Below are 26,477 nucleotides of genomic sequence, written 5' to 3'. Positions count from 1 at the left end.
CTGTCAAAGACTTGAATAGTTAAACATCATATGTGTGTATATACATATATATATAAAATATACACAGTATATGTATATTTTATATATATGTATATATTTGGAGACATACTTGGAAAGCACGTTTTTATTACCATGTACAAAATCTCAACTCAAGCACATTTAATTAAATACCACCACTGCCATTTCCTTTTCCAGTTATACACTGGAGTAAAACAAGTTAAGATGTCTCATCTGGTTTTGAAACAGTATTCAGTTGTACTCACATTTTGCAGGCAGGTCATAGCCACATGTGATTTTTGCATGTCCAGTATCACAGCCATTCAGGTTACGACATTCAGCTAGCAAACAGGGGCCGGCTGCTCTATGAATACAGCCATCCACTAAGGGAGAAAGAAGAAAGTTAGCTTATATTTGGCATTTGGAAATAAATATAAAGCTCAAGATGGGAAGAGGAAAAGAACTCAATTTGTTCTTCCTGTAAATAACCATAGCCCATGGAAGAAAACCCAGGGTGTCCAATGTTTCAAACACTAGCTTGTTTGTGTGTGTGTTGGCGGGGGCAGGGGGGTGCGGTTATGTGGTGAACAGAAGTAGAAGGGTTATAGAAGTTGTGTGCTAGTTAAACAACAGGTTCTCTGGGGTGGGAGAATCCTTGATATGTAGCATTTTTCCATTTCAGTGGTATAATTCCTTTCCCCATATCCAATTTTAAGCTATTAACTTGATGTCACTGAACACAGGGTTGAGAAGAAATGCTCACAATTGTCTCTCTCTCCCGAGCTGGTACGTGTTGCCTCTAACACACCACAGGTTAGAGAAGAAAAAAGTCAGTAAGAAACCTAGAAAGGTACTCTGAAACATTTGTGCTCACCTCAAAACTGAAGGAGTAGAATTAAAGCTACCAAAATCAAAACCAAACCTTTGAGCAACTTCTCCCCACAACAGAATGACACACACATGATTGTGTTTCTGCAGGGTGTCTGACTGGGTGCTGCGCAAGGGTAGATTAGGTCTTGCTTAACACCCGTAAGACCACCCCTTACTCTCACTTGGCAGGGCCTGAAGCAGAACTTCAGTGCTGCTCCGACTCTGCCAGAGGGGCAGGCTTTGTGCCCGTGACCAGCCTCAGGTCTCATCAGCTCTCTAGCTTTACATCTGGGCGCCTTTGACATCCAGGCATCACAAATTACCTTTTGAGAGCACAAATTTGATGTCGCTGGAAATTAAAGTTCTCTGTGTGTGAGTGCACAGGTAGAAGGGTAGAAGACTAAAAGATCACAGACACATAAATTAGGAAATTGAGGATTTGGGGGTTTCGTTATTATTGAATGGGCCCCTTGGATAGAAAAAAAAAGCAAGATTATAAAATAAAGGAAAAGAGAGAGTAGTAGTAACTGGAATGTGAAAATAGATAGAATATTAGAGGTCTGAAGACTTCTCCTCTCCACAGTCCGTAACACCATGTAATTGATCCTTGATCTTTATTATCATTATCATTATTATTATTTAAGACGAAGCTGGATATGGGACAGGCTATTGGCACTAAGGGAAGTATAACTTGTCTAATGTCCACGTTGACTTCTGCTGCCACTGCGTGGCAGGGAGGCATCACTTTTGGCCTCACAAGTGTTCCAGGGAAACAACATTATCTGGGCTTTATTACTTCACCACTTGCATATCACCAAAGTTTGACAATGATCCTCAACCTCAAAGACACTCACAACAAAATAAATTCACTCCAGACTACGCTACACTGCACGTTTTGCAAAATCTAGGTTGAAATCCAGACTTAAACATTTACCAGATATGGCATGCTCCAAGCACTGGTTTTCTTACAAGTCCTTGTCAATAATGGTAGTATCTCACATAGTTACAAAGTTGTGCATAAAATTTGAATAATTTTGTGCATGGAAGGCATTCAGCATAGTGTCTAGTACAGTGTTATGTGTCCCTTTGGTGGTAGTTATCTTAAGTACTCTAAATCAAAATTTTGTGTAAATTTTGAAATAATTCTTCTTTATTTAAAAAGAAGAAATAAAGGCCGGGCACAGTGGCTCATGCCTGTAATCCCAGCACTTTAGGAGGCTGAGGTGGGCAGATCACCTGAGGTCAGATGTTCGAGACCAGCCTGACCAACATGGAGAAACCCCGTCTCTACTAAAAATACAAAATTAGCCGGGTGTGGTGGTGCATGCCTGTAATCCTAGCTATTCAGGAGGCTGAGGCAGGAGAATTGCTTGAACCTAGGAGGCGGAGGTTGCAGTGAGCCAAGATCGTGCCATTGCACTCCAGCCTGGGCAACAAGAGTGAAACTCCGTCTCAAAAAAAAATAAATAAATAAAAATAAAGTTTTTTCTCTTACAAAGAAACATTAATATATTTTGTTAAAATTCTTTCAGTTAGCATTTTTACTTTTTAAATTTATTACATGAAATTATTAACACAAGTGCAAAAAACACATATACAAGGATGTCACAGTTGCTTACAATAGTGAAAACTTGGATCTACTCAGATGTCCACCAACAGGAGCTGGTTAAATAAATAAAAGCCCATCAATGCCATAGACTGTAATACACCACTTAAAATGAATAGACCAGCTATAAGTAAACAGAGTCCTTCAAATGAAAAGATTTCTCAGTGAAAATGCCAGGTTTAGAAAAGTACATATAGTATGGTTACCATTTTGTTTACAACATTATATACACACACGTACATATATATATGTACTGAATATACATATATATGGATATATATGTAATGTAATATATATATGTAATGTGTGTATATATATTCAGCACACACACATATATATATGTACTGAAACTATATGCAGCAGTTGGTGATATTATTATGAGATGGGAAACAGAGGGTGAGATTACTGTATAAGGGAAAAACTATGTCCTAATTTCTCTATATATGAAAATTTTTTACAAGAGCTTTAAGAAAAGTATTTTAAAGTAAATGTTTTCTTGGCAAAGAGATAATTAGTTACTTTCAAATAGATAACGAAAATAGGATTTCCTAGTATACTTAATCATATGCTGTCAAATATTATCTGCATTATTTAGATTGCTCCTTAATGCAGTTTGCAGATACCTAATTCTCAAAATTTTCATGGTTATCCCAGTATTCCTGACTGCATTCGGGCAATGAAAGTCTAGCTGAAGAGCTATTTAATAATAATAACTACAGCTTAAATGTACCAAATGCATCAATGTGCTGGGCACTGCACTAAGGACAACCTTATAAGGTAAATATTAATTTTATCATCTCCATTTCCTAGGATCTTAGGTTAGTAACTTGCTTACATTCACAAAGTACTCACAACGTGATTCAAAACCCCAGATTTATCTGATGTTGCAACCATGCTCCTAACCATTATAAATCACTGTCTTCTCAATTCCTGCATGTGGCATATCGAAGCACTCTATTACATTACTTTTAAATTCCCATCCATTCTATTTATGACTTATAATGTACACACAATCAAATGTACAGATTTTAAGTGTGCAGTTTTGACAACTTTTAACAACTGTGTGCATTTATGTAACCATGATGCTAATAAAGACACAAAACCTTTCCCTGAACCCAAAAAGCTACCTTGTGCCCTTTCCATTCAATTTCCCCTCCCCTCACCCAGAGGGAGTTCCTGTTCTGACTTTGATCACCAGAACTGTTTTACCTGCTATATAACTTCAAACTTTATATAAAGATAGAGAGACTGCCTTCTTTTACTCCACATATTAAATATTTCTGAGATTCACCTGTGTTGTATATATTTAGACTTCTTCCTTTTTATTTCTAATACTCCATTGTTGAATATGCTGTAATTTCTTTATCCATTCATCTGTGAATAGACATTAGACTGTTTCTAGATTTTAGCTATCATGAATCAATCTGCATACTTGTATAAACCATCTTGTAGCTATATGTTTTCATTTCCATTGGACAAATATCATTGAGTGAAATTACTAGGTAAGTATATATTTATTTTATAAAGAACTAACATAACAGTTTTCCCAAGTGATTACCATGTTACACATAACCCCAGCAATGTAAGAGAGTTCAAATTTTGGCAGTCCCTTGTTGTCGTCAGCCTTTTTAATGTTGGTAATTCTAATGACTATAAAGGAGTATTCAATGCACATTTCCCTGATAATTAATAATGCTAGATGTCTTGCCAAATGTATATTGGCCATTCATATATCTTATTTTTGGAAGTATCTGCTCATGTCTTTTGCTAATTTTTGTTGTCTTTTTATTACTGAGTTGTGATAAATCTGTTATTAATTCCATTTCACTTTTTAAAGTTTCAAATATTTCATTTTTTTCATTCTTGAAATTTCCATTTGGTTCTTCTTCTTACTGTTTTCCTATGACTCCTGAAATTTCCGATCTCCTCATCCATTCTATTTTATCTAGTCATGTAAATTCCTTAACAGATGTGACATAGTTATTTTAATGTCCCTATGTGCCAATTCCATTATCTAGGTCAGCTATGGGTCTGTCTGTATTGACTCATTTTTCATTTGACTCTGGAATACATTTTCTTATTTCTTTGCATGTCTAGTAAATTACTGATGGCATATTGAAACTTGTGTATAATATATGGTAGAGGCTTTAGATTCTATTATCTTCTATTATCTTAGAAGATTCTATTATCTTAGAAGTTTGTTCTAGCAGGCAGGTAAAATACTGCCAAGTAATATGGAAGTTTCGTTAAGGTGGGTCTATTTCAATTTTTTCTTAAGTTCTACGATAAATCCCTTAGTGCCAGGATGTAGTCTTTACTCCTACCGCGTAGCCCTTCTGGAGTTTCAGCGGAAACCCCAAGCCCCCTCTAACCTGGAGAGAACTAAAATTCCAAATTCTATAGACATACAGTTAAGAAGCTGCTGAATTATTTGCTCAGTTATTTACACCTTCTAGCTTTCATTTTCTTCCTAGGCTTCTTAGAGTCTTTCTCTGCATATGCATAGACTCAACCAAGGATTAAAGAGGGATTTATTTGTAGATTTTGGGCTCCTTCATCTGTGACTCTCTCCTTTCTGGCATCTCCTCCTTAATTCCTATTCTGACAATCCTGAATTCAGTCCTGTGGTTTCCCATGTGAATAACTATTGCTTTCTATTTCAGCCCTCTCAGCCACTTACCATATGAGTTAAGTAGGACCCTCAGGGTCCAAGTCACATGATCTCTTAAATGTGGCTCTCACTCAGTTTGGTTCCTTATGTCACAAATAGAATCTCTCTTATTTCAGCCTATTTTAAGTTACTTGCTAGTGCCAATAAACAATTTCTGTTGTTGCTTATATTTTGTCAAGAATTTCTAGTTACTATTGGTATGAAGGTCATCTGATACATGTTAGTCTTTCATTATGGAACAATGGAACTACATAACACACTTTCAATTAAAATATGATCTCCTATTATTTCAGAGCTATATTTGTGGCACTTGAAAAAAAAGCGTGTGGGAGAAAAGGGCAATGGTAATATCAATTGTATCAATTCTATGCTCAAAAGCAAGTCTTTGAAAGACAAAAAGGTAATACCCCTATATGTACAAACTCAATATAAAAGTTTAAAATTCTCTAATTTATTGTCAATTCTGTTGCTAGACTTATTTTTCTAAAATGTGAGTCTGATCTTACTGCTTCCCTATTAAAGTCATGTTTGTTGTTCTTCATATCTTACATTGTAAAACACTAATTCCAAATTATGGTGTTTAAGCCCTTCATAAATGTTGTTCCAACTTATCCTCCCAACTCTCATATCCTCCTACACTTTCTCCCTTCACATCCTCTGATTTGGCCACACCCATGACCTTGCTGTTCTCTAAAGGCACCATGACTTCCTTTGCACGGTACCCTCTACCCAGGCTTTCTATTCCCTCTCCTTTTCTGCCTAGCAAGGTCTTTCCCATTTTTCAATTTCTATTTCAAATGTTTTCTCTTTTAAGAAACCATTTACAACTGGACAAAATAAATGTCTCTTTATGTTCCCATCATATTCTGGTTTGCACCCTTATTGTCATATTTATAAACTGTTTTATAGTTATTACATAAACACAGCAGAATGCTTATATGCTAAAAGTCTGTTTCCCACTTTAGTCTCAGTTTCTTGAAGAAACAGGAGGTGGCTTATTCTTTTGTATATCCCCACCTATCTTAATAAATGACTCTGTAACTGCTTAATACAGTTGATTTTGATTCAATTAAATGTGGGAGGAAAAGTAATGTGTTTTTTTTTTTCTGATAATACTGAGGAAATGGTTAGTTACTCAAATCCAAGGAATTAGAAAGTAAAAAGTAAAGTCAAATACACAGCTAGTGTTGTCATCACAAATCTGGTGATGAGGTTCTATATTAGAAGTGTTATAATTCATTGAATCTGAAAGTTCACCCCCTTCTCCACTCAGGTCTAGTTCAATCTGCAGAAAACCTTGCCTTTTGACTTCACAAAGGGTCAGAATAAAAAGACAGCAGGCTGAATAGTGGCAAGATGTGGAATACAACACAGTAGCACTTCTCACATCTACCCTGGGGAGGCAGATGGGGAGGAGACCCATAGTTTGTACTCGGGCTGACACAGATCGTCTAAACCTAATCACCACTAAAGAAGAAAAGAATAGAACCCAAGATCAGAAATCTAAAAGAGGGAAAAAAGTGGAATACAATCTTCTAGAGAGCAATAGGGCTGTCTATGCTTCTTATCATACCAAAAATATATATATTATAGGAAAAAAGACAACTAAGCTCCATCAGTAAATAGAACAACAATATATAGAATTTTTCAAGACCACTGTGGCTAGTCTGCTGTTTGTTCACCAAAGCCCATTTGGTTTTATTCCTGGGCTACATGAGCAAGACAGTACTTCCCAAACACTCTTGTAATTTTAGGGGGTTGTGAGACTGAGTCCTGTTTAAAGAGTATGAGTAAAAGTGATATAACTATTTCTACATCCAGTCCATAAAAATCCTGCACAAGGTCCTCCATATGACCTTCCATTGTCTGCAGGCTGAATGCAGGGGCTCAGGCAGGACACCAATGACCCAGGAGATGGTGCAGCAACCAGACAAAAAGTTTCTGAGTCCCTAAATGACTGTGTGGAACACAGCTCCACTCCCACTTCCCATACTAGACTGTGAATCAGGTGATAAACCTTTATTATGTAGAACCACTACAATTTAGGGATGTTTGCAACACCAGTTTGCCTTAACAAATACATTCATTTCTGTTGTAAATATCATGATGGCAATTTTTGTTCCACTGGATCACTGTTTTTTTTAAACTTGTGCAAAAAAATCAGCTTTTATTACTAGAATGAATGTATTGGCCAAGCTCATTGCCCTAGGTATGTCTCAGAGTCCTTAATCATGCTGGAGTCTGAAGACTCGGTGAGTACCCAAAGCCAAGCTCTCCTACTCATTCAAATAGCTGTTCCTCCTACTTAGTGACTGAAACCAGACTAACAGAAGATTAAAGCAGAGACTTATTAAAGACTGCCTGTGGTAAGGTCAGCTAGTATTGGGGTGAACAGTGAGGTCACTCACAGGGCTGCTCTTCGTCAGGACTGAGGGGAGTCTAGCTGCAGCTCCTTCTAAAGGCTAGGCTTTCTGCTGTACTGACATACCTGTCATTTACCACCCTGATAAGAAGGCCAAAATGCTTGCAGGCAGATGGTTAACTAAGGCAAGGATTTTGACTCCCTGACATATTTTCTCCAATTATCTAGCAAAGGCTAAATTCAGAGGACTTCAGCCTATTAATTAGGCTATCTTGGTTAGCTTTCCTTAGACTATAGCCTAAAGAATTCCACTGTCTGAGAGCGGGATAGAAAGATAAGTTTCAGTTATGCTTGAGGGGAATTGTTGTCACTTTTGTTCATATTACCTTGGAGCTTAGAGTTTGAAGATGTTATTATAGAATAGTCTTATTCCACTGTTTAGATAGCTTAAATAAAGGCAAAAGAAATAGGACATGAAAACACCTCAATTTTTTTTTAACTTAAGATTATTTTGCCCCAGAGAGTCCAATCTGCCTCTCTGGCATTCCTCAGGTAAAGCTCATCATTTTATAAGCAAATGAACAAGTTGATCCTGAAAAGAGAAAAAACAAGCTGCAAAGCATTGAGCAGAAACGTATCAGGTACTGTACAGTAATGAATGTAGAGCTATCAGAAAATAAAAATAAAAGAGAACCAAGACAAAGTTCTAAATACAGATTTTGAAAAACACTAAATGCACCATTTAGTGAAATCCAGTTATTTTAGAAATTGGCCCTGTGGTAGTTTTTATTTCTATGGGATCAGTGGTGATATCCCCTTTATCGTTTTTTATTGTATCTATTTGATTCTTCTCTCTTTTCTTCTTTATTAGTCTGGCTAGTGGTCTATCTATTTTGTTAATCTCTTCAAAAATCCAGCTCCTGAATTCATTGATTTTTTGAAGAGTTTTTCATGACTCTATCTCCTTCAGTTCTGCTCTGATCTTAGTTAATTCTTGTCTTCTGCTAGCTTTTGAATTTGTTTGCTCTTACTTCTCTAGTACTTTTATTTGTGATGTTAGGGTGTCGATTTTAGATCTTTCACACTTTCTCCTGTGGGCATTTAGTGCTATAAATTTCCCTCTAAACACTGCTTTAGCTGTGTCTCAGAGATTCTGGTATGTTGTGTCTTTGTTCTCATTGGTTTCAAATAATTTATTTATTTCTGCCTTAATTTCGTTATTTACCCAGTAGTCATTCAGGAACAGTTTGTTCAGTTTCCATGTAGTTGTGCGGTTTTGAGTGAGTTTCTTAATCCTGAGTTCTAATTTGATTGCACTGTGGTCTGAGAGACAGTTTGTTATGATTTCCGTTCTTTTGCATTTGCTGAGGAGTATTTTACTTCCAAATTATGTGGAATAAGTGTGTTGTGGATGTATGTTAGAATAAGCGTGATGTGGTGCTGAAAAGAATGTATATTCTGTTGATTTGGAGTGGAGAGTTCTGTAGATGTCTATTAGGTCCGTTTGGTCAACAGCTGAGTTCAAGTCCTGAATATCCTTGTTAATTTTCTATCTCATTGATCTGTCTAATATTGACAGTGGGGTGTTAAAGTCTCCCACTATTGTTGTGTGGGAGTCTAAGTCTCTTTGTAGGTCTCTAAGAACTTGCTTTATGAACCTTGGCACACCTGTATTGGGTGCATATATATTTAGGATAGTTAGCTCTTCTTGTTGCATTGATCCCTTTACCATTATGTAATGCCTTTGTCTTTTTTTTAATCTTTGTTGGTTTAAAGTCTGCTTTATCAGACACTAGGATTGCAACCCTTGCTTTTTTTTGGCTTTCCATTTGTTTGGTAAGTCTTCCTCCATCCCTTTATTTTGAGCCTATGTGTGTCTTTGCACATGAGATGGGTCTCCTGAACACAGCACACCAAAGGGTCTTGACTCTATCCAATTTGCCTGTGTCTTTTAATTGGGGCATTTAGCCTGTTTATATTTAAGGTTAATATTGTTATGTGTGAATTTGATCCTGTCATTATGATGCTAGCTGGTTATTTTACCCATTTGTTGATGCAGTTTCTTCATAGTGTTGATGGTCTTTACAATTCGGTATGTTTTTGCAGTGGCTGGTACCGATTTTTCCTTTCCATATTTAGTGCTTCCTTCAGGAGCTCTTGTAAGGCAGGCCTGGTGGTAACAAAATCTCTCAGCCTCCGCTTGTCTGTAAAGGATTTTATTTCTCCTTCACTTATGAAGCTTAGTTTGGCTGGATATGAAATTCTGGGTTGAAAATTCTTTTCTATAAGAATGTTGAATATTGGCCCCCACTCTCTTCTGGCTTGTAGGGTTTCTTCAGAGAGATCTGCTGTTAGTCTGATGGGCTTCCCTTTGTGGGTAACCTGACCTTTCTCTCTGGCTGCACTTAATATTTTTTCCTTCATTTCAACCTTGGCGAATCTGACGATTATGTGTCTTGTGGTTGCTCTTCTCAAGGAGTATCTTTGTGGTGTTCCCTGTATTTCCTGAATTTGAATGTTGGCCTGTCTTTCTAGTTTGGGGAAGTTCTCCTGGATAATATCCTGAAGAGTGCTTTCCAACTTGGTTCTATTCTCCCCATCACTTTCAGGTACACCAATCAAAAGTAGGTTTGGTCTTTGTCTCCTTCTTGTCTTACAAAGATGATTTTCTAAACAGTTTTTAGCAAGGGAAATTTTGGAATTCTTGGATTTTCACAGGGAGATTTTGGAGTTCTTGGATTTTCACATATTTATTTAATCTTTTTTTGTAAATAAAAGATGGTAACTTAATCTAAAAGCAGCTGCATAAATCATATTAGCCTAAAAAGTAAGAGGCTTCGCTCATTGAATATATATCTCTCAGAAGCCCAAGAGGATACAACACGGTTCTTTAAAAATCGAATTACCATAAATTTCTTAAACAACTACCTTGCACAAAGCATTCTGCATGAAGCTGTGGGGAAATCAAATAATAATATTAACAACAACAATAATAATGTCACATATTTTGAAGATGTGCTGTGTGCCCACTGGTGTGCTAAGTGACTTGAAAGCTTTCACTTTTTAGAGGTAGTGTTACGAAGTAGAAAGAGGATGGTTAAGGTGTCAGACAGCAGAGATTTGAATCCTAGTGCCACCATTTAAATCTCTTTTTCTTGATTTTCTCATCTTTAAAATGGGATCCCTCATAGGACCTCCACTCAAAATTACAGGATTTTCATGAGTAAACTGACAAGCACTTTGAATAATGTCTGGCACGCAGCAAGTATGCAATAAATTTTGGCTATATCTCATTTAATCATGATAAAATCATGATAAAAATTTTGAAAGGAAGAATTCATTAGGATCACTACTTAATAAATAAAAGGTGGAAGTTAAGTAATCACTGCAAGATAATGTAGAAGCTGGGGTCAGAGCCCATGTTTGCCTGAACTTAAAGTCTGTTATAAATCCCTACTGTCTTCTACCTCCATTCATGCAGAGAAGAAAGGAAATATAAACCATAGTCTCTTTCCTTGGGACCCAAATGAATAGGGCAGAGAAGCTCAGAATCACGTTGTCATTGAAATTAAAAGTAATTTACAATATACTGAATACCTTAGTATGGAGAATACATCTTTTAATAGATTGACAACATTTTAGGGAATGGGTCACATATTAATGTACTACATTTTATAAAGCACTTTGACAAAATTATCACAAATTTAATTTGCAAAATATTTTGCAAGGTGGTCTTGAGCTTTATTACCTTTTCCTTTTTTTTTTTTTTTTTTTTTTGAGATGGAGTTTCACTCTTGTTGCCCAGGCTGGAGTGCAGTGGCACGATCTTGGCTCACTGCAACCTCCACCTCCCAGGTTCAAGCAATTCTCCTGCCTCAGCCTCCTGAGTAGCTGAGATTACAGGCGCCCACCACCACACCCAGCTAATTTTTTGTTTTTTTAGTAAAGATGGGGTTTTACCATGTTGGTCAGGCTAGTGTCGAACTCCTCACCTCAAGTGATCCACCTGCTTCAGCCTCCCAAAGTGCTGGGATTACAGGTGGGAGCCACTGTGCCCAGCCACCTTTTCCATTTTATAGTTGAAGAAATTCAACAAGTTCAAGAATAGATTACTTATCTAAGGTCATCCACCTAAGTGGCAGATATGAATTCAGATTTTATGGCCCTAAAATTGTGGTCAATGTCACCAAGGGAGCCTAGTAAAAATGCAGATTCCCATACCCAGTCTCAAATCTGTAAAATCAGTCTCTCCAGCCGTGGAAACCCAGAGTCTGCATTTCGTAATCTCTGCAGATAACAGAGACACACACTGCCAACTGAGAACTTTGAGAAGCATTCCTCCACATTATCTTGTTTTATTGACACAGCTCCAGAAAGTGATGAGCAATTGGGCCCTGTGTTAAGTGATCTGAGTATTCACTGGACACATGAAACCATGAGTCCTGACTCTCATAAATCAAAAGATCCTCTCTAAATTTAATTAAAGCCTTGCTCTCACACTCCTCCGCAAGTCCTAATCAAATATCCAAAGAGGAAGAGTCCCCACCCTTAAAAGTCTGCATTGAAAGCAAGCAATATTAACTGGAACTGGAACTGAACTCAGTGACAAGTAGGATTTCAATTAAACACTGTTTCACTTAACGCTATACATGGGAATCATGAAATATCTTGGGCATAAGGAGCCGCTTGATGCATGGTCTCCAAAGTGAGGCTACAAGACATTCATATAAAGGATGAAAAAATGCACTGAAACTTTAGCTGATATTTATAATTTTTATCTAAAAAGATAAGAATGAAGTTCAAGTTTATTAATATTTAATATATAGATGACAGTAGTACTTGTATGTAATTTATAAGCAAATATACACATACATATAAGTACATGTTCAAAATATTTGTACTGAGAGAACTATACAATCAAGAACATTTGGAGTCCACAGATCTGGTAATTAAAAGGGCTTTAAAATCAAAATGCCAGTCTCTGTTACTTAGAATTTTTGCATCTATGTAATGGGTATAATATTAATATCAACCTTGTAGAGTTCTTATGAGAATTGAATGAGATAACATGTACAGTGCTTAGCTCATACAGTGCCTGAATAAGTGCTCAAAGAATCTTAATGTGGTAGACCTTTCATAAAGGTGGCAGCAATTACTTCTTTCTTTGTATCCATGCCCTTGGCCATATGACTCTGCAGCTCCTGCCATCAAGAGATACAATCTGTTTCCCTACCACTTGAATCTAGGCTAATCTCATGACTTGCTTTGGTCAATAGAATGAGGCAAAAGTGACTCTGTGCCAGTACTCGTCCTAAGTCTCAAGAGGCCTTTCACATTTCTGCTCACTCTCTTAGAACTCTGCTTAGCTCCCATGTGAACTAGTCCAGATCAGCTAGCTGAAGGATGAGAGATTATATGGAACAGGATTAAGCCATCTCAACGGAGGCCAACTTAGACTAGCCAGCATTCAGCTTTCCTGGCAACTGACCAGACATATGAGTGAGGCCAGATAACAGAAAAAGAACTGCCCAGCTTTACAGTGAACCCATAGAATCAATAATTAAATAGCTGTTGTTTTAAGTCACTAAACTTTGGAAGTGGTTTGTTACACAGATATTCATCATCATCATCATCCTCATCAGAAAGGATACAAAGCAAGAAGCCACTCTCAAAGGAAGACACAAAACAATAAGGTTAAATAGCTGTCCTAACCCCTTGGGGAGGAAAAACAATATAGCTGAAGTAATCAGGTAAAAAGTGGATTCCATTAGAGGTCACCTATAGCCTGCATGAAAGATTCATGTGTCAGGTACTGAATAGCATCAGTGTTTCCTTTAGGGAGCAGAAGAAACATCTCTAAGAAAATACAATGCAATGACAAGGAGATCCACATCTTGAAGCTTCACAGATGTGAGGAATTTGGCTAATTTATTTGAGCCTGCCTTGGGCTGACTTAAAAAATAACTTGTTATGAACCTCCTCATCTTGTTGGTCAATTTGAAGATGAGATTTGGGCCGTGATCCTAGGAGAAGATGATAAGTATAATAGAATAAATATTTACACATCAGGAAACTGGAGCAGTTTTTAGTTACAGATCACACACTAGCATTCTTCATCTCAAATCCAAAAACGTAGGGACTGATCTTTAAAAACCAAGAGATGCTTCTCTCTCCTAGACTCTAAGATCTAAATAATATGCAGACACCCAAGAAACAGTGACTTTTATTCCTCTTTCTGAACTTGAAATAGCAAATGAGAAAAAAAATGTTTCTCAGAAATGTTTACAGTAGACCCTTAAAATTTCTTGGAAAAATATGAAACAATGACCTATATCTCATCATTAGGTCTGAGAGCAAAAAAGTCAAGCTGATTAAAATCCTGCCCAGAGTATGTTAAAGATGTATTTTTCAGATGCTAAATTCATAGTAAACAAAATATTTTAAGACCTAGTTCATGCATTTTCTTCCACATACGCATGATCCCAATTTAAAAAGAAATTCTAAATCAAAGAAAATATCATTATGACATAGATTGGTGGTTGCCTACCCACTATCAATTCTCATTTTCCCTGGTAACAGAATCCCTATATTATTGGGCAGGCTATATGCCCAATTTAGAATGTACATTTATCAGCATCTCTTTCAAAGATGAAAAAGAGATGAGTGACCAATTTAGATGGAGGTGGATGCCATTAGGTGGGGCTTCCAGGCAAGCTTATTACAGAGGGCTTACTTCCATAGCAGATCTTTGTTATTTATTTATTATTTATTATTATTGATTTCCTACTCATCCACCTTCCTGCCTAAGACTAACCACATGGGGGTAAGACTTCAGCAGCCATCTAGTCAACATGGGCGTGCTGACTACACTATGGTGTGGTAGAAAGAACAGTTGGGAGGTGTCTCAATCTCTGACATCATCTGTGAAGGAGTCACATTAGCCCTGAACTACTTCTCATTCAATGAGAGAAAACAGTTGTTTTCTTTAAAAAATGACTTTGTGTTTTGTGTAAGTCACTACCTAGGATGTGGATGGTGTTTCTGTAACTTGAAGCCTGATGCCATTTTGAAATGTTGTAGGCATACATCTCATTTATCTGAGACATATTCCTTGACATTCTGGATAAGAAATTTCTCTTTGGTCATTACAGAAGTGTTAAATTACTGGGAAATTCTGATCTGAAGAAACATTGTAAAGACAATGCCAGAGTGGGTAAAACCCCAAACAGTTCACTGAAGGGGCCAGAGGAGTACTGACCACACCACTAAAGAAGAAATGGCAGCTGGAAAAACCTAGAATGTGCCAGACTGGTAGCCATGGGACCTTAAGATTGCTTAGATTCTGTCAGTTTTCACCAGGAAGGGATATTTCCATCAACAATGAGGCTGAATTTACTCATGTTCGGTACTACTAAAGGGTCCAGAGAAGAGAATGAAGATCATATTTTTCTGGTATTTCAGAGAGACAGTCTGAATGAGGAGTAAATTCATCATCGTAGATGACAGGGATTTTCAGGCAAAGGATATACTAGCTGGTGAAAACGGTGCTGTAAGATGTTATTAAATTGAAGACATCTCTGGTATTCTGAAGAGTTCCTCAAAAGCTCAGCAACATACCTTTTTTTAAAACAACTGGGAAATTTACTTGAAAAGAAAAAATTTACAATTCAGTTCTTTCTCAAGAGCATCCTCGTTCCTCCATCCAGGCAGAGACCCTTCTCAAGGCACAGGTCCTAACACTATATTCCTTGAAAGAATAATTCCCCAAAATAATCTTCAAACCCATTATTAATAGAGTCTAAGCAGTAATGGAAATTTTGACCTTAAGTAAAGAGGAAATGATAGGCGTAGTTGCAAGGCACAGATTGTGCCCTTGTTTCTGTGGAAGTCTCCTTCAGAGACCAGATCAAGCAGAAGTGCAAGGGGAGGGAGACCTTTCTCTTTCCAAGAAATAAGAAACGAACCAACTTAATAGTTCCTTTTCTACCAAAAACTTCCCAGTGGCTGGGGACACAAGGTCAGAACTAGGGATGATGTAGGTCAATATTAACAGGTGCCTCTGAGACAACCTCATTTGTTTTATCAGAGAATGAGATCTATGGAGAAAGATAATCTTTCCTCAAGGAATTTAGCTTTTAAACTTCAATCGTGTTATAGAATCTCTTCTCCTAATTTTCTTCCTACAAAGAAGTAAATATGTCATTTTATGGCTTATACCCCATCTGCTCCAGGAAATACTAATGGCTTTAGGTAAGATGATAAAGGATTAAAAATATTAAGGAGCAAAAAAGAAATCACTCTGAACTTTCACTTGGATGTCTGAAGGAAAATGGTTTTGAAAAGCCTGTCTGTGTATGTATATTTGCAAAAATATAAAATCTTGATGCATACAAAAGATAATCTGTTTTGGCAAACCTTTTGCCATTCACTCTGCTTTCCATACTTTTAAAAGGACCAATGACACTGTATCTGTAACTCTGGAGAGGAGATGGCAAACAAGAAGCCCGTTTCTCCAAACTACACACATAAAGATGACATTTATTGCCCCAATCCAAACATCAACTTTCTTTCTTTCCATTATTTATTAAGAGGAGCTTTAAGGAATGATTGTCACATGAAGAAATAACTTAGGAGCAGAAAACATCTTGATCACTTTGTCAAGCAATACAATTATTCCTTTTGACATCTTTTTCTGATTAAGAAAAAGTTGGGCTTAATAAAGACTAACTTTTAGAAAAGACCTAATTATTTTCTTCATTTCATAACTTGATTCTGCTTTTTACAGGAAAAAATTATTCAATAGGGCTCATAGTTCATAATGTTGATGAAATTTTACTCCTTTTTGTTTAAAAAAAGTGTTTGTGTATAGATGAAGATTTTGCCCTCATAACTTCTAAATTTTCATGGAAATGTGCATGAAAAAAAATTCTAAAAGAGCAAGAAAAGCTCTTTTTAGCATTAAAAAATTTTAATCTATACTGAAATACGAACAGCATGAACAGTGTCACATGTGATTTGTATAACTAAATTTGAATCCCCATGTACTCATTTAAAATATTTCTAAATTAATAGGTTGAGATACGATTTTCCTTAAGAAAAATTAATTATAGAACTATTTCTTTTTGTTTAGAAAGTAGCCATTTGCCAATGGAACCTATGGGAGGATCCCAGTCCGAATCAAACATGCAGTGAGTTTTCAGTCCCTGTACCCTAGGCCTGCGTTATTTGAATGTCCGTGGAGCCCCACCTCCAGACCTTCAAAGATGTCCTTCTCCTGCAAGGCTGCTACCAAAGAAAAATACATTTACAGAAGTAAATGGAGCGAATTATCCAGTTTTCTACCCCTTATTCCAAATGCAGGCCCAGTCATTGGGTCCAAAGTATGCATTTTATGGCTTCTGCTAATCTCCCTCTAAATCTATTTGTTCCCTCTCTAAGACATTGGGGTTTTCTCTTCAGAATGGTAGCTGAAAGGACGCTACACAAAGTTTGATGCTAGAGAAGCATTTATTTAGTGAAAAGTGAGAGCCTTTTTTTTTTTTAAGAGACAGGGTCTCACTCTGTTGCCCAGGCTAAAGTGTAGTGGTGCAATCATAGCTCACTGCAGCCTCAAACTCCTGAGGTCAAGTCATCCTCCTGCCTCAGTCCCCGAGTAGCAAGTAGCTAGGACTATAGGAGGGCACCATGATGCCCAGCAAATATTTCTATTTTTTGTAGATACAGGGTCTTGCCATGTTGCCCAGGCTGGTCTTGAACTCAAGAGATCTGCCTGCCTTGGCCTTCCAAAGTGCTAGGATCACAGGTGTGAGCCACCACCCCCAGCTCTGAGAGCTTTCGATTCACATATTCACCCACTAAAAATTTAAAATACAGGGGCAGAATGAGTGGCAGTGGCTATAGGGGAGAAGAGAGTGGGTTCTTCTGTGTCCATAAAGAAAGTTTTGTTCATTCTTCAAGTGCATAGAAGAGATTTCAGAGAGGATAAAGCTATGGCTTGGATGATCCTGCAGCTCATCGAAATGTCTATTTTCTTTTTACCCAGCAGAACCATTTTGCCCTGTCTAAAATGCTTGTGTGTGAAGTTAAAATGAGCCACATGTGCTTTCCTCCACAAAGGAGCCCTATATTTAACACAGCACACGCATCCAACACCTCAAACGGTTTTGAAGAAAGCTGTGTTTATTATGTGGGCTTATGAAATAAAAAGTACAAACTTTCTCATCCTAGAAAAATATGCAATGAAATTTACAGCCAAAATAAGGAAGCTGTGCATAATGTAACACTTGGCAAGAATTTTAATCAGTGGATTGGCAAGACTAGATGCAATACTTAGAGTTCCTTTCAAGACATGTCTGAGCTTCCTTAATTTAAATACCACACACTGGATCTAGGGAGAACATTTAGGAGACATCAAGATTTATACAGGAGTGCTGGCTAGCAATGCAAGCTAACTGAGAAGGGAGCTCTGCTGACATGATAATAGTTTCAACCTCAGGGAATGAATGATCACAAGAGATAGACAAGCTGTTATTGTAGAGCAAAGCAACACAGATTTACATTACGATAAGGCATTCTGGCCACACTGCTTTACTTTGAGCAGGTAAAGATTTTTCCAGGTATCAGGCTGACTCAGTTTTGCTATAAGAAGAACAGTATTGGACCTTGTCAGAAGTTTTCAGGCAGGATTGTTGTTTTCCCAACTGGAAAACTACAGGACTATCTAGTAGCCTTCAGTTCCTCTGCAGCCTGACAGCAGTTCAAACAAGTTGAAAGTCAGGTCACATAATGTGGACCCAAAACTGACCATCACAGAAAGAGTTATAACGCGATAAAAAGCTCTGGGGAACCTATTAAATCTACCATTCCTGTCAGGATGAAACAAGAGCAATCCTGCTTCCACAGCTACAGTTTTTAAAGAATTCACTAAGAAAACATTTTATCCCTCTGCTCTCTGAACAACACTTTAGTAATTGGTATCTAGTATATCACATGAAATCTCTAGAACTGAAATATTAAGAAAAGAAACTCAAAAAGTCAAGCGCTGGGGACATAAATAATACAGTGTTTGGACTTAGCTGTGTCACTTGTATGAAATCTCTGTTTTAAAAAATAAATACTCTTAAATATTTAAATGTTCTTAAGTTTGCAAATGAAGCAATGTCTGGAAACACAAGATGTTAAAAATATTCTACAATGACTCAGTACTTTAGAAGGTAAATGAGGGATGGTAAGGACAATTTACTACTGAGCTCTGTCGCACAGAAATCAAAAGTCAAGGGATACAGAAAGTCCCCAACTTTCTGGAAACTTCCCTGCTAAGAATGTTTTCAGAAATTAATCCAGAAATATACTCTCTTTGAAGAAAATACTGATTATTTGTATACAAGAGTATTTTTGCTAGGTAATAATTTATAAACTATATATCATAAATATCTGGAGAAAGTTATTATTTGGGGGTTTTACCCTGTTGTAAGTTCTGTGAAACCGGAACTTAATAGGAATATACTTGGGGATATCATTGCTTCATCAATCTTACCAAAGCATATTTGCTTCTTATCCCTCAAGGGGAGGAGCAGGAGGCTGAGATTTCAGCAGAGTCATAAAACCATGCCTCACGGGCCATGGTCATAACCTGCTTTAATTTCGGCCCTGTAGAAAAGGAATCTGGGTTTTTTTAAAAAGCATATTTAAAAAGGGCAGGCCTCCTATTAGCAAATAGTATAATGGCAATCTTGATAGTTTCTGTTGAAAGTAAATATTAAAACTGATGAAAAACAGCAGTTTATTACTAGGAGGCAGAAGAAAATGGTGCCTCCACATTCATATGGAGTGCATAATGCTTCACAATCCAGGGAGAATGTAAGTGGACATGTTTTTGAATGGGAAGATAAAAGTGCCCTGGAGAATCTGAACCACCTTCCAGTGACTGTGGAAGAAAACGAAATCTAAAGGATGGATATATGTAAGTTAATTATGCTAGTAAAGATAGGTTGAGGAAAAAAAATTCTAATATACTAATTTAGGAGTATGAAAATTATTCCAATATGATTGAACTTAGGTAAGAATGGCTTCACAATTAAAGGAAAAAACTACAAGACTTAAGTAATATAAAATCAGCAGACATTGTAACTGTGGAACCTAGGCATTTCCAGCTGAGGAGAGAAAAAAAAATACAACCAATTGGAAACAGTGAAGAAAAAAGAAGATAATCACTGCTTTTATATATTCCTATTCCATAACTAAAGAATGCTTTAAAATGTAATTCATTAGGTCAGGGCTTATCATTTTTCAAAATCAGTTCTTAATTCTTTGTAAACTTTTCTACTTCACCCTTCTTCACCCATACTGCAGTTAAAAAAAAAAAAAAAACTGTTCTTGAAATCTTAACTGGCAATACCCCCCTAACTCTTGACCAGTTAATTCTAGTCACTAAGGCCATTAAGCTGCCATTCAATAAGTTACTCTATTACATATTTCATTCACTCTTTTATTTAACAAAGACTTCCTAGGCACCTGTCATGCGTTGTGTACCACTAAGCATTGTAGATAGAAACAGAAAGAAGATACAGCCTTTAATAAAATGGCATCAGAGTCACCTGTAATAATGATGACATCTAACAAAGTTCTTTGCCCTAATGTCAGAGGATTTGTCAGTTTTCCCACCCCACTGAAGCAAGCATAATCTGCCAACTAGTTGAAATCCGAGTGCTGTCCACATGTTAACTTCTCTTAGCCATGCTAGTAACCATTTGTTACCCCTCTAACTTCAGACAGGTTTTGTGAAAAAAGCACAGGTTCCAGAGTGACATAGAACAGGTGAATTTCTTGTCCATCAATACTATTTTGATGCTAGGCAAGCTGCTTAGCTCTTTTGGGCCTCAGTTTCCTTATTTGTAACATGAAAAGTTTTTTTCTTTAAGGATGGTTTTGAAGATTGGTTTGGATCAAGAATGTAAGGCACTTAGAACATGGTAGATGCTCATAAAATGATAGGCATTATAATTACTGTGAGCTTCATTATTTTATCTAATATCAGAGGTAGTGTTGGTTTTGAGGGGAATAAAAGAGGTTGAGAGCTGCTCTTAGTCCCAAGTCAGGATGGTGCATCTTTCAGGTATTACAGCTCTACAGTAGTAAATGCAAATTTTGTCACCAAAACTAACGTGTTGATAATGGTCCAAACAAGTTCCAAAGTAAATCTTCTAATGTTATTACACGCCTTAAAAAAAGAAAGTAACCAATGGTTATTATTACAAAGATGATTTTCTCTTTCAAAGAGAATGTTGTGTTCCTCACACAGCCTTCTGTAAAAGGTGCCATGTGAAATTATTTCACATTCTTTTCAGCCCACTCGAAGCACATAAGGGCTTACCGAAACATGGGTCTTGGAAATATGCCTGAATGTCAGCATTTTGGCTGTAACAGTGGAACTAGGAAGGACTCCAGTTGTATCTTTTTGTGCTCTTCTGATTTATGAGCCAAAACCCTGGTATTTGATGCACATGTGAGAAAATACAGTGTTTTCTTTTCCATCTATTGTGATTTTTGTAAAACCAACAATCATTTAATTCTTACCATTAGTAATGGACAAGAATTTCAAAATTAAAAATATGCTGTTCAACAGTGAAAAAAAGAGACAATACTGTATGCAATAAAGTGCTTTAATTAGATCTTAAAATTGTAATATACGTTCTAGAACTAGACACCTAAAAGAGTCATAAAAAGTAAAGTCAATCTATCAGTATTTTTTGTTAATGGCCATAAGACACAAAGTGGTAAGGAGAAAACAATTCTTCTAGTGTTTTATTTATTCAAAGCCAAAATTAATTGTCTTCTCAGAATGTTATATGACCAAGAGTTTGTACAAATAGTTTAACTGTAAAGCTAAATGCCATGATGTAAAGAATCAGAGAAACGTTGTGACGATTAATGCGTAACTACATATGGTATGATCCTTTTACATAATTTATTTTTAAAATACTTTCAAACTTTTAAAAAATTTGCAAAGCCAGTATAAAGAACTCCTATATCTCCATATCTCCTTCATCCAGATTTCTCAATTGTTAATATTTTACCTCATATATATATGACCATTATATATGCACATCATTTTATATATATATGTGTGTGCATGTGTGTGTGTGTGTGTGTGTATACATCCCTGTTTTATTTTTATTATGTTTTCATTTAACATTTAAGTTCAGGGGTACATGTGCAGGTTTGTTATATAGGTAAACCTATGTCAGAGGGGTTTGTTGTACAGATTATTTCATCATCCAGATATTAAGCCTAGTATCCATTCATTATTTTTCCTGATCCTTTCCCTCCTCCCACCCTCCACCCTCCAATAGGCCCCTGTGTGTTGTTCCCCCATGTATCCATGTGTTCTTATCATTTAGCTCCCACTTAGAAGTCAGAACCTGTGGCATTTGGTTTTCTGTTCCTGTGTTAGTTTGATAAGGATAATGGCCTCCAGCTCCATCCCTGTCCTACAAAGAACATGGTCCCATTCTTTTTATGGATGCATAGTATTCCATGGTGTATATATACCACATTTTCTTTATCGAGTCTACCACTGATGGGCATTTAGGTTGATTCCATATGTTTGCTATTATGAATAGTAGTGTAATGAACATATGTGTGCATGTGTCTTCATAAAAGAATGATTTATATTCCTTTGAGTATATGCCCAGTAATGGGATTGCTGGGTCAAATGGTATTTCTGTTTTTAGGTCTTTGAGGAATCACCACACCATCTTCCACAATGGTTAAAATAATCTACACTATCTACACTCTCATCAACAGTGTATTTCTCCACAATCTTGCCAGCATCTGTTGTATTTTGACTTTTTAATGATATCCATTCTGACTGGTGTGAGATGGTATCTCATTGTGGTTTTCATTTGTATGTCTCTAATGATCAGTATTGTTGAGCTTTTATTCATATGATTGTTGTCCAGATGTATGTCTTCTTCTGAAAAGTGTCTGTTCATGTCCTTTGCCTAATTTGTAATGGGGTTGTTTTTCCCTTATAAATTTGTTTAAGTTCCTTATAGATGCTGATTATTAGACCTTTGTCAGATGCATAGTTTGCAAACATTTTCTCCCATTCTGTAGGTTGTCTGTTCATTCTGTTGACAGTTTCCTTTGCTGTACAGAAGGCCTTTAGTTTAATTAGCTCACATTTGTCAAGTGTTGCTTTTGTTGCAATTGCTTTTGATGTCTTCGTCATAAAATATTTTCGTGTTTCTATGTCCAAAATGGTATTGCCTAGGTTTTCCTTCAGGGTTTTTACAGTTTTGGGTTTTACATTGAAGTCTCTAATCCATTTTGAGTTAATTTTTGTATATGGTGAAAGGAAGGGGTCCAATTTCAATCTTCTGCATATGGCTAGCCAGTTATCGCAGCACCATTTATTAAATAAATTCTTTCCCTACTGTGTGTTATTGTCAGGTTTGTTGAAGATCAGATTGTTGTAGGTGTGTGGCCTTATTACTGGGTTCTCTATTCTGTTCCACGGATGTTGGTACAGTTCTATCATCTTTTTTTTGTTCTTTTTAGAACTTTGCCAATTGTCCCAGCAATGTCCTTTTTAGCTTTCTGAACCAGAATCCAATCCAACTAAAATGTACTTAAGTTTGCTATGGAGTTTAATGATTTATGGAAGTCCATAATGATTTCTGGAACTTATTGCAATAACCGTTTCTCACAATTGCTTATTTTTTACAATATGATTTGTAAACTTCTTTGCTGCCAGATTTGGTACCCTCCCATCCTACCACTGATGACCAGTAGAAGTAGTCACTTCCATGTCACTTGGAAGCATATTAGTACAACACCAAAAAGAAGGAAAATGTGTTTTTTGAAAGAATTGAGATGTTTTCTTTCATTGCTCAAATTCATACATTTATTAATAAAACATAGGAATATTGGAAATTTCTTTTGCATCCTGGTTTCTGAAGAAAATATATTTTTTAAATGTGTATTTAAAGTTTTGCTCTACCTAGAAGAAAACCTAGGAAAAACCCTTCTAGACCTTGGCCTCAGCAAGGGATTTATGACTAAATCTTCAAAAGCAAATGCAACAAAACCGAAAATTGACAATTGAGACCTAATTAAACTACAGAGCTTCTGCATAGCAAAAGAAACTATCAACACAGTAAACAGACAACCTATAGAATGGGAGAAAATATTTGCAAAGTATGCATCTGACAAAGGTCTAATATCCAGAATCTATAAGGAACTTCAACAACTCAATAAGAAAAAAACAAATAACCCCATTACAAAGTGGGCCAAGGACATGAACAGACAGTTCTGAAAAGGAGACATGTAAGTGGCAAACAAACATATGAAAAAACGCTCAAAATCACTAAATATCGAGAGATGCAAATCAAAACCACAATGAGATAGGATCTCACACCAGTCAGAATGGCTAGTACTAAAAAGTCAGAAAATCATGGATGGTGACAAGATTGCAGAGAAAACAGAACACTTACACACTGGTGGCTGGAGTGCAAATTAGTTCAGCCCCTGTAGAAAGCCATTTGGAGATCTCTCAAAGAACTAGAAACAGAATTACCAATCGACCCAGCAATCCCATTACTGAGTATATACCCACAGGAGAAGGAATTGTTCTCCCAAAAGGATACCTGCACTTGTATTTTTACCCCAGCACTATTCACAATAGCAAAGACAGAATCAACCCAGTGCCCATCAATGGTAGATTAGATAAAGGAAATGTGGTACATATGTACCATGGAATACTACACAGCCATTAAAAGAAAGAACAAAATCATGTCCTTTGCAGCAACATGGATGCAACTGGAGGCCATTACACTACGTCAATTAATGCAGGAACAGAAAACCAAAAATTGCACGTTCTCACTTATAAGTGGGAGCTAAACACTGGGTATGCATAGACAGAAAGATGGGGACAATAAACACTGGGGGTTCCAAAAAGAGGAGGGAGAAATGGAGGGCTGGTGACAAGGGTTGAAAAATTACCTAGCAGGTTCTATGTTCGCTACTTGGGTGATGGGATCATTAGAAGCCCAAACCTCAGCATCACACAATACACTCATGTAACAAATACTTATCTACCCCCTGAATCTTAAAATAAACATTTATCTGATTTGCAAAAAAAATTAGAAAAATTATGGATAATATTGTATATATATGCCTAGCATAGTGTCATATACAACATACATTTTGATACTCAATAAGTTAGCAAATAAGTTAAAGTTCTTTAGGAAAATATTTACTGAAACACTTCAAAGTATTTATGAAGGAGAACAGCCATTAACATGTATGTGAGAAGCACTGAGGTTTTTCAAGCTGTTACTTATAGTTTGACTATAAGCCAACATCTTGAAAGCCTTCTGAAACAAATTATTTATTTATCTTTATAATGGAATATGGACTTTTCTCTAGAAAAACATAGGCTCCACTATCTAGCAAGGATCTCATCAGTAACAAAGTATGACATCTAAATGTGGCAAACTCACTTAAGCCTGGATGCAACTCTAGACGGGCTGAAGGGCAAGAAGCTAAGCCATGGCTGTATTTATCAATATGCTTTTAAACCAATGAGTGGATCAAGTAACATACAGAGTGAATGGGAATTAAATGTAATTAAAATCACTGTCTCAACAGACAGACCAGGTTATAACCTTTATTCTCTCTAACCAAGCCCCCTCACATGCTTGTAAGAGTCATAAATAAAAGAATCCAAAATATTTGAAAGGTTTTTTAGGGTGCTATATTTAGTTTGTTTTCAAAAATCTGAGATAAAAACATAAAGCAACAATGTTTAGAAGGTTATTAGAAGAGAAACACCAAAAGAAATGGCTGAAATTGGGAAAGCATACATTTTATATATAATTTTGTTTGATTTATTTTAAGGAGCTCTAAGTGAGGCAAATTTCTCAAAAATGAGTACACTCCCAAAAGGGTGAGCAGAACTTCTTTATGTCTGAATGGGCATGCCACCCAGCATTTGTTCACCAGGCCCTTTTTCCCACTAGTGTTTAGGCCCACACAGAACTTCTAGCATTGTAACCTGAGGAGGGTAGAGAAAAAAAAAACTGGGGAGAATTTTTGAAATATAATTAAGGGATTTGCTCATCTTGGAGAGCCAGCACCTCTTGTACTAAATTCTGGCACAATAAAGACAGCACTCTAATAGGAACCAAGCAACTGTCTGGTGGTTGCTGAGTGAAAGCTCCCTCAGAAGACATGGAAAGGAGTGTCTGTCCCCAGCAGGTGAGGAGAACTGACATTATTATATTGCTACAAGACATCAGAAGGGAAGAATGAACAGAGATTAATGAATTTCTAGTTCAACAAGTGTTCTTCCAAAAACATTCATTATTTTTTCTAATCATATATGTATTATATATAACTTGTAGGACATATGGAGAATAGAGGAAAAAAGGGTAAGTAGAAAATTACTAACATTCCCATAACCCAAGAGATAACTTCTCTTGACATGTGGTATATTTCCTTACCATTTTCTCATGAAAAAGGCTAGTTATTGTAAGGCTTTGGTTCCCATAGTGTGATCTCAGGAACTAGCAACAACAGCATCTCTTGGGAACTTTTTAGAAAGCAAATTTGGGAGAACCATCCCAGACCTACCGAATCAGAAACTCTAGAGGTGGAATCCAACAGTCTAGAGTTTGGCAAGCCCTTCAGGTGATTCTGATCATATTAATGTTTGAAAATCGCTATTTTAAAATATTTTTAAAATGTAGATTTGAGGCCAGGCAATGTGGCTCATGCCTGTAATCCCACACTTTGGGAGGCCGAGGCATGTGGTTTGCCTGAGCTCAGGAGTTTGAGACCAGCCGGGGCAACACAGTGAAAGACCATCTCTACTAAAATACAAAAAACTTGCCGGGCATGGCAGCATGTGCCTGTATTCCCAGCTACTGAGGAGGCTGAGCCAGGAGAATTGCTTGAACCTGGTAGGC

The 26,477-nt window shown here is 36.7% G+C and overlaps 1 protein-coding gene across 9 annotated transcripts in view; it reads right to left on the bottom strand.

The window, feature by feature from the left end:
• The window catches only part of MACROD2 (mono-ADP ribosylhydrolase 2), a 2,047,165-nt gene that overhangs the window by 1,361,891 nt on the left and 658,797 nt on the right, over window positions 1–26,477 (bottom strand). For all 9 annotated transcript variants that reach the window (XM_024352108.3, XM_063803019.1, XM_063803020.1 and 6 more), the window contains exon 5: window positions 264–380. In XM_024352108.3, the coding sequence (XP_024207876.1) occupies window positions 264–380 (117 nt within the window). The remainder of the gene's footprint in view (window positions 1–263; window positions 381–26,477) is intronic.

This window comes from Pan troglodytes, chromosome 21, assembly GCF_028858775.2.
Source record: "Pan troglodytes isolate AG18354 chromosome 21, NHGRI_mPanTro3-v2.0_pri, whole genome shotgun sequence".
Classification (NCBI taxonomy): Eukaryota; Metazoa; Chordata; class Mammalia; order Primates; family Hominidae; genus Pan; species Pan troglodytes.
Note: the sequence above shows the minus strand (reverse complement) of the source record. Positions and strands in the feature narration are given on the sequence as shown.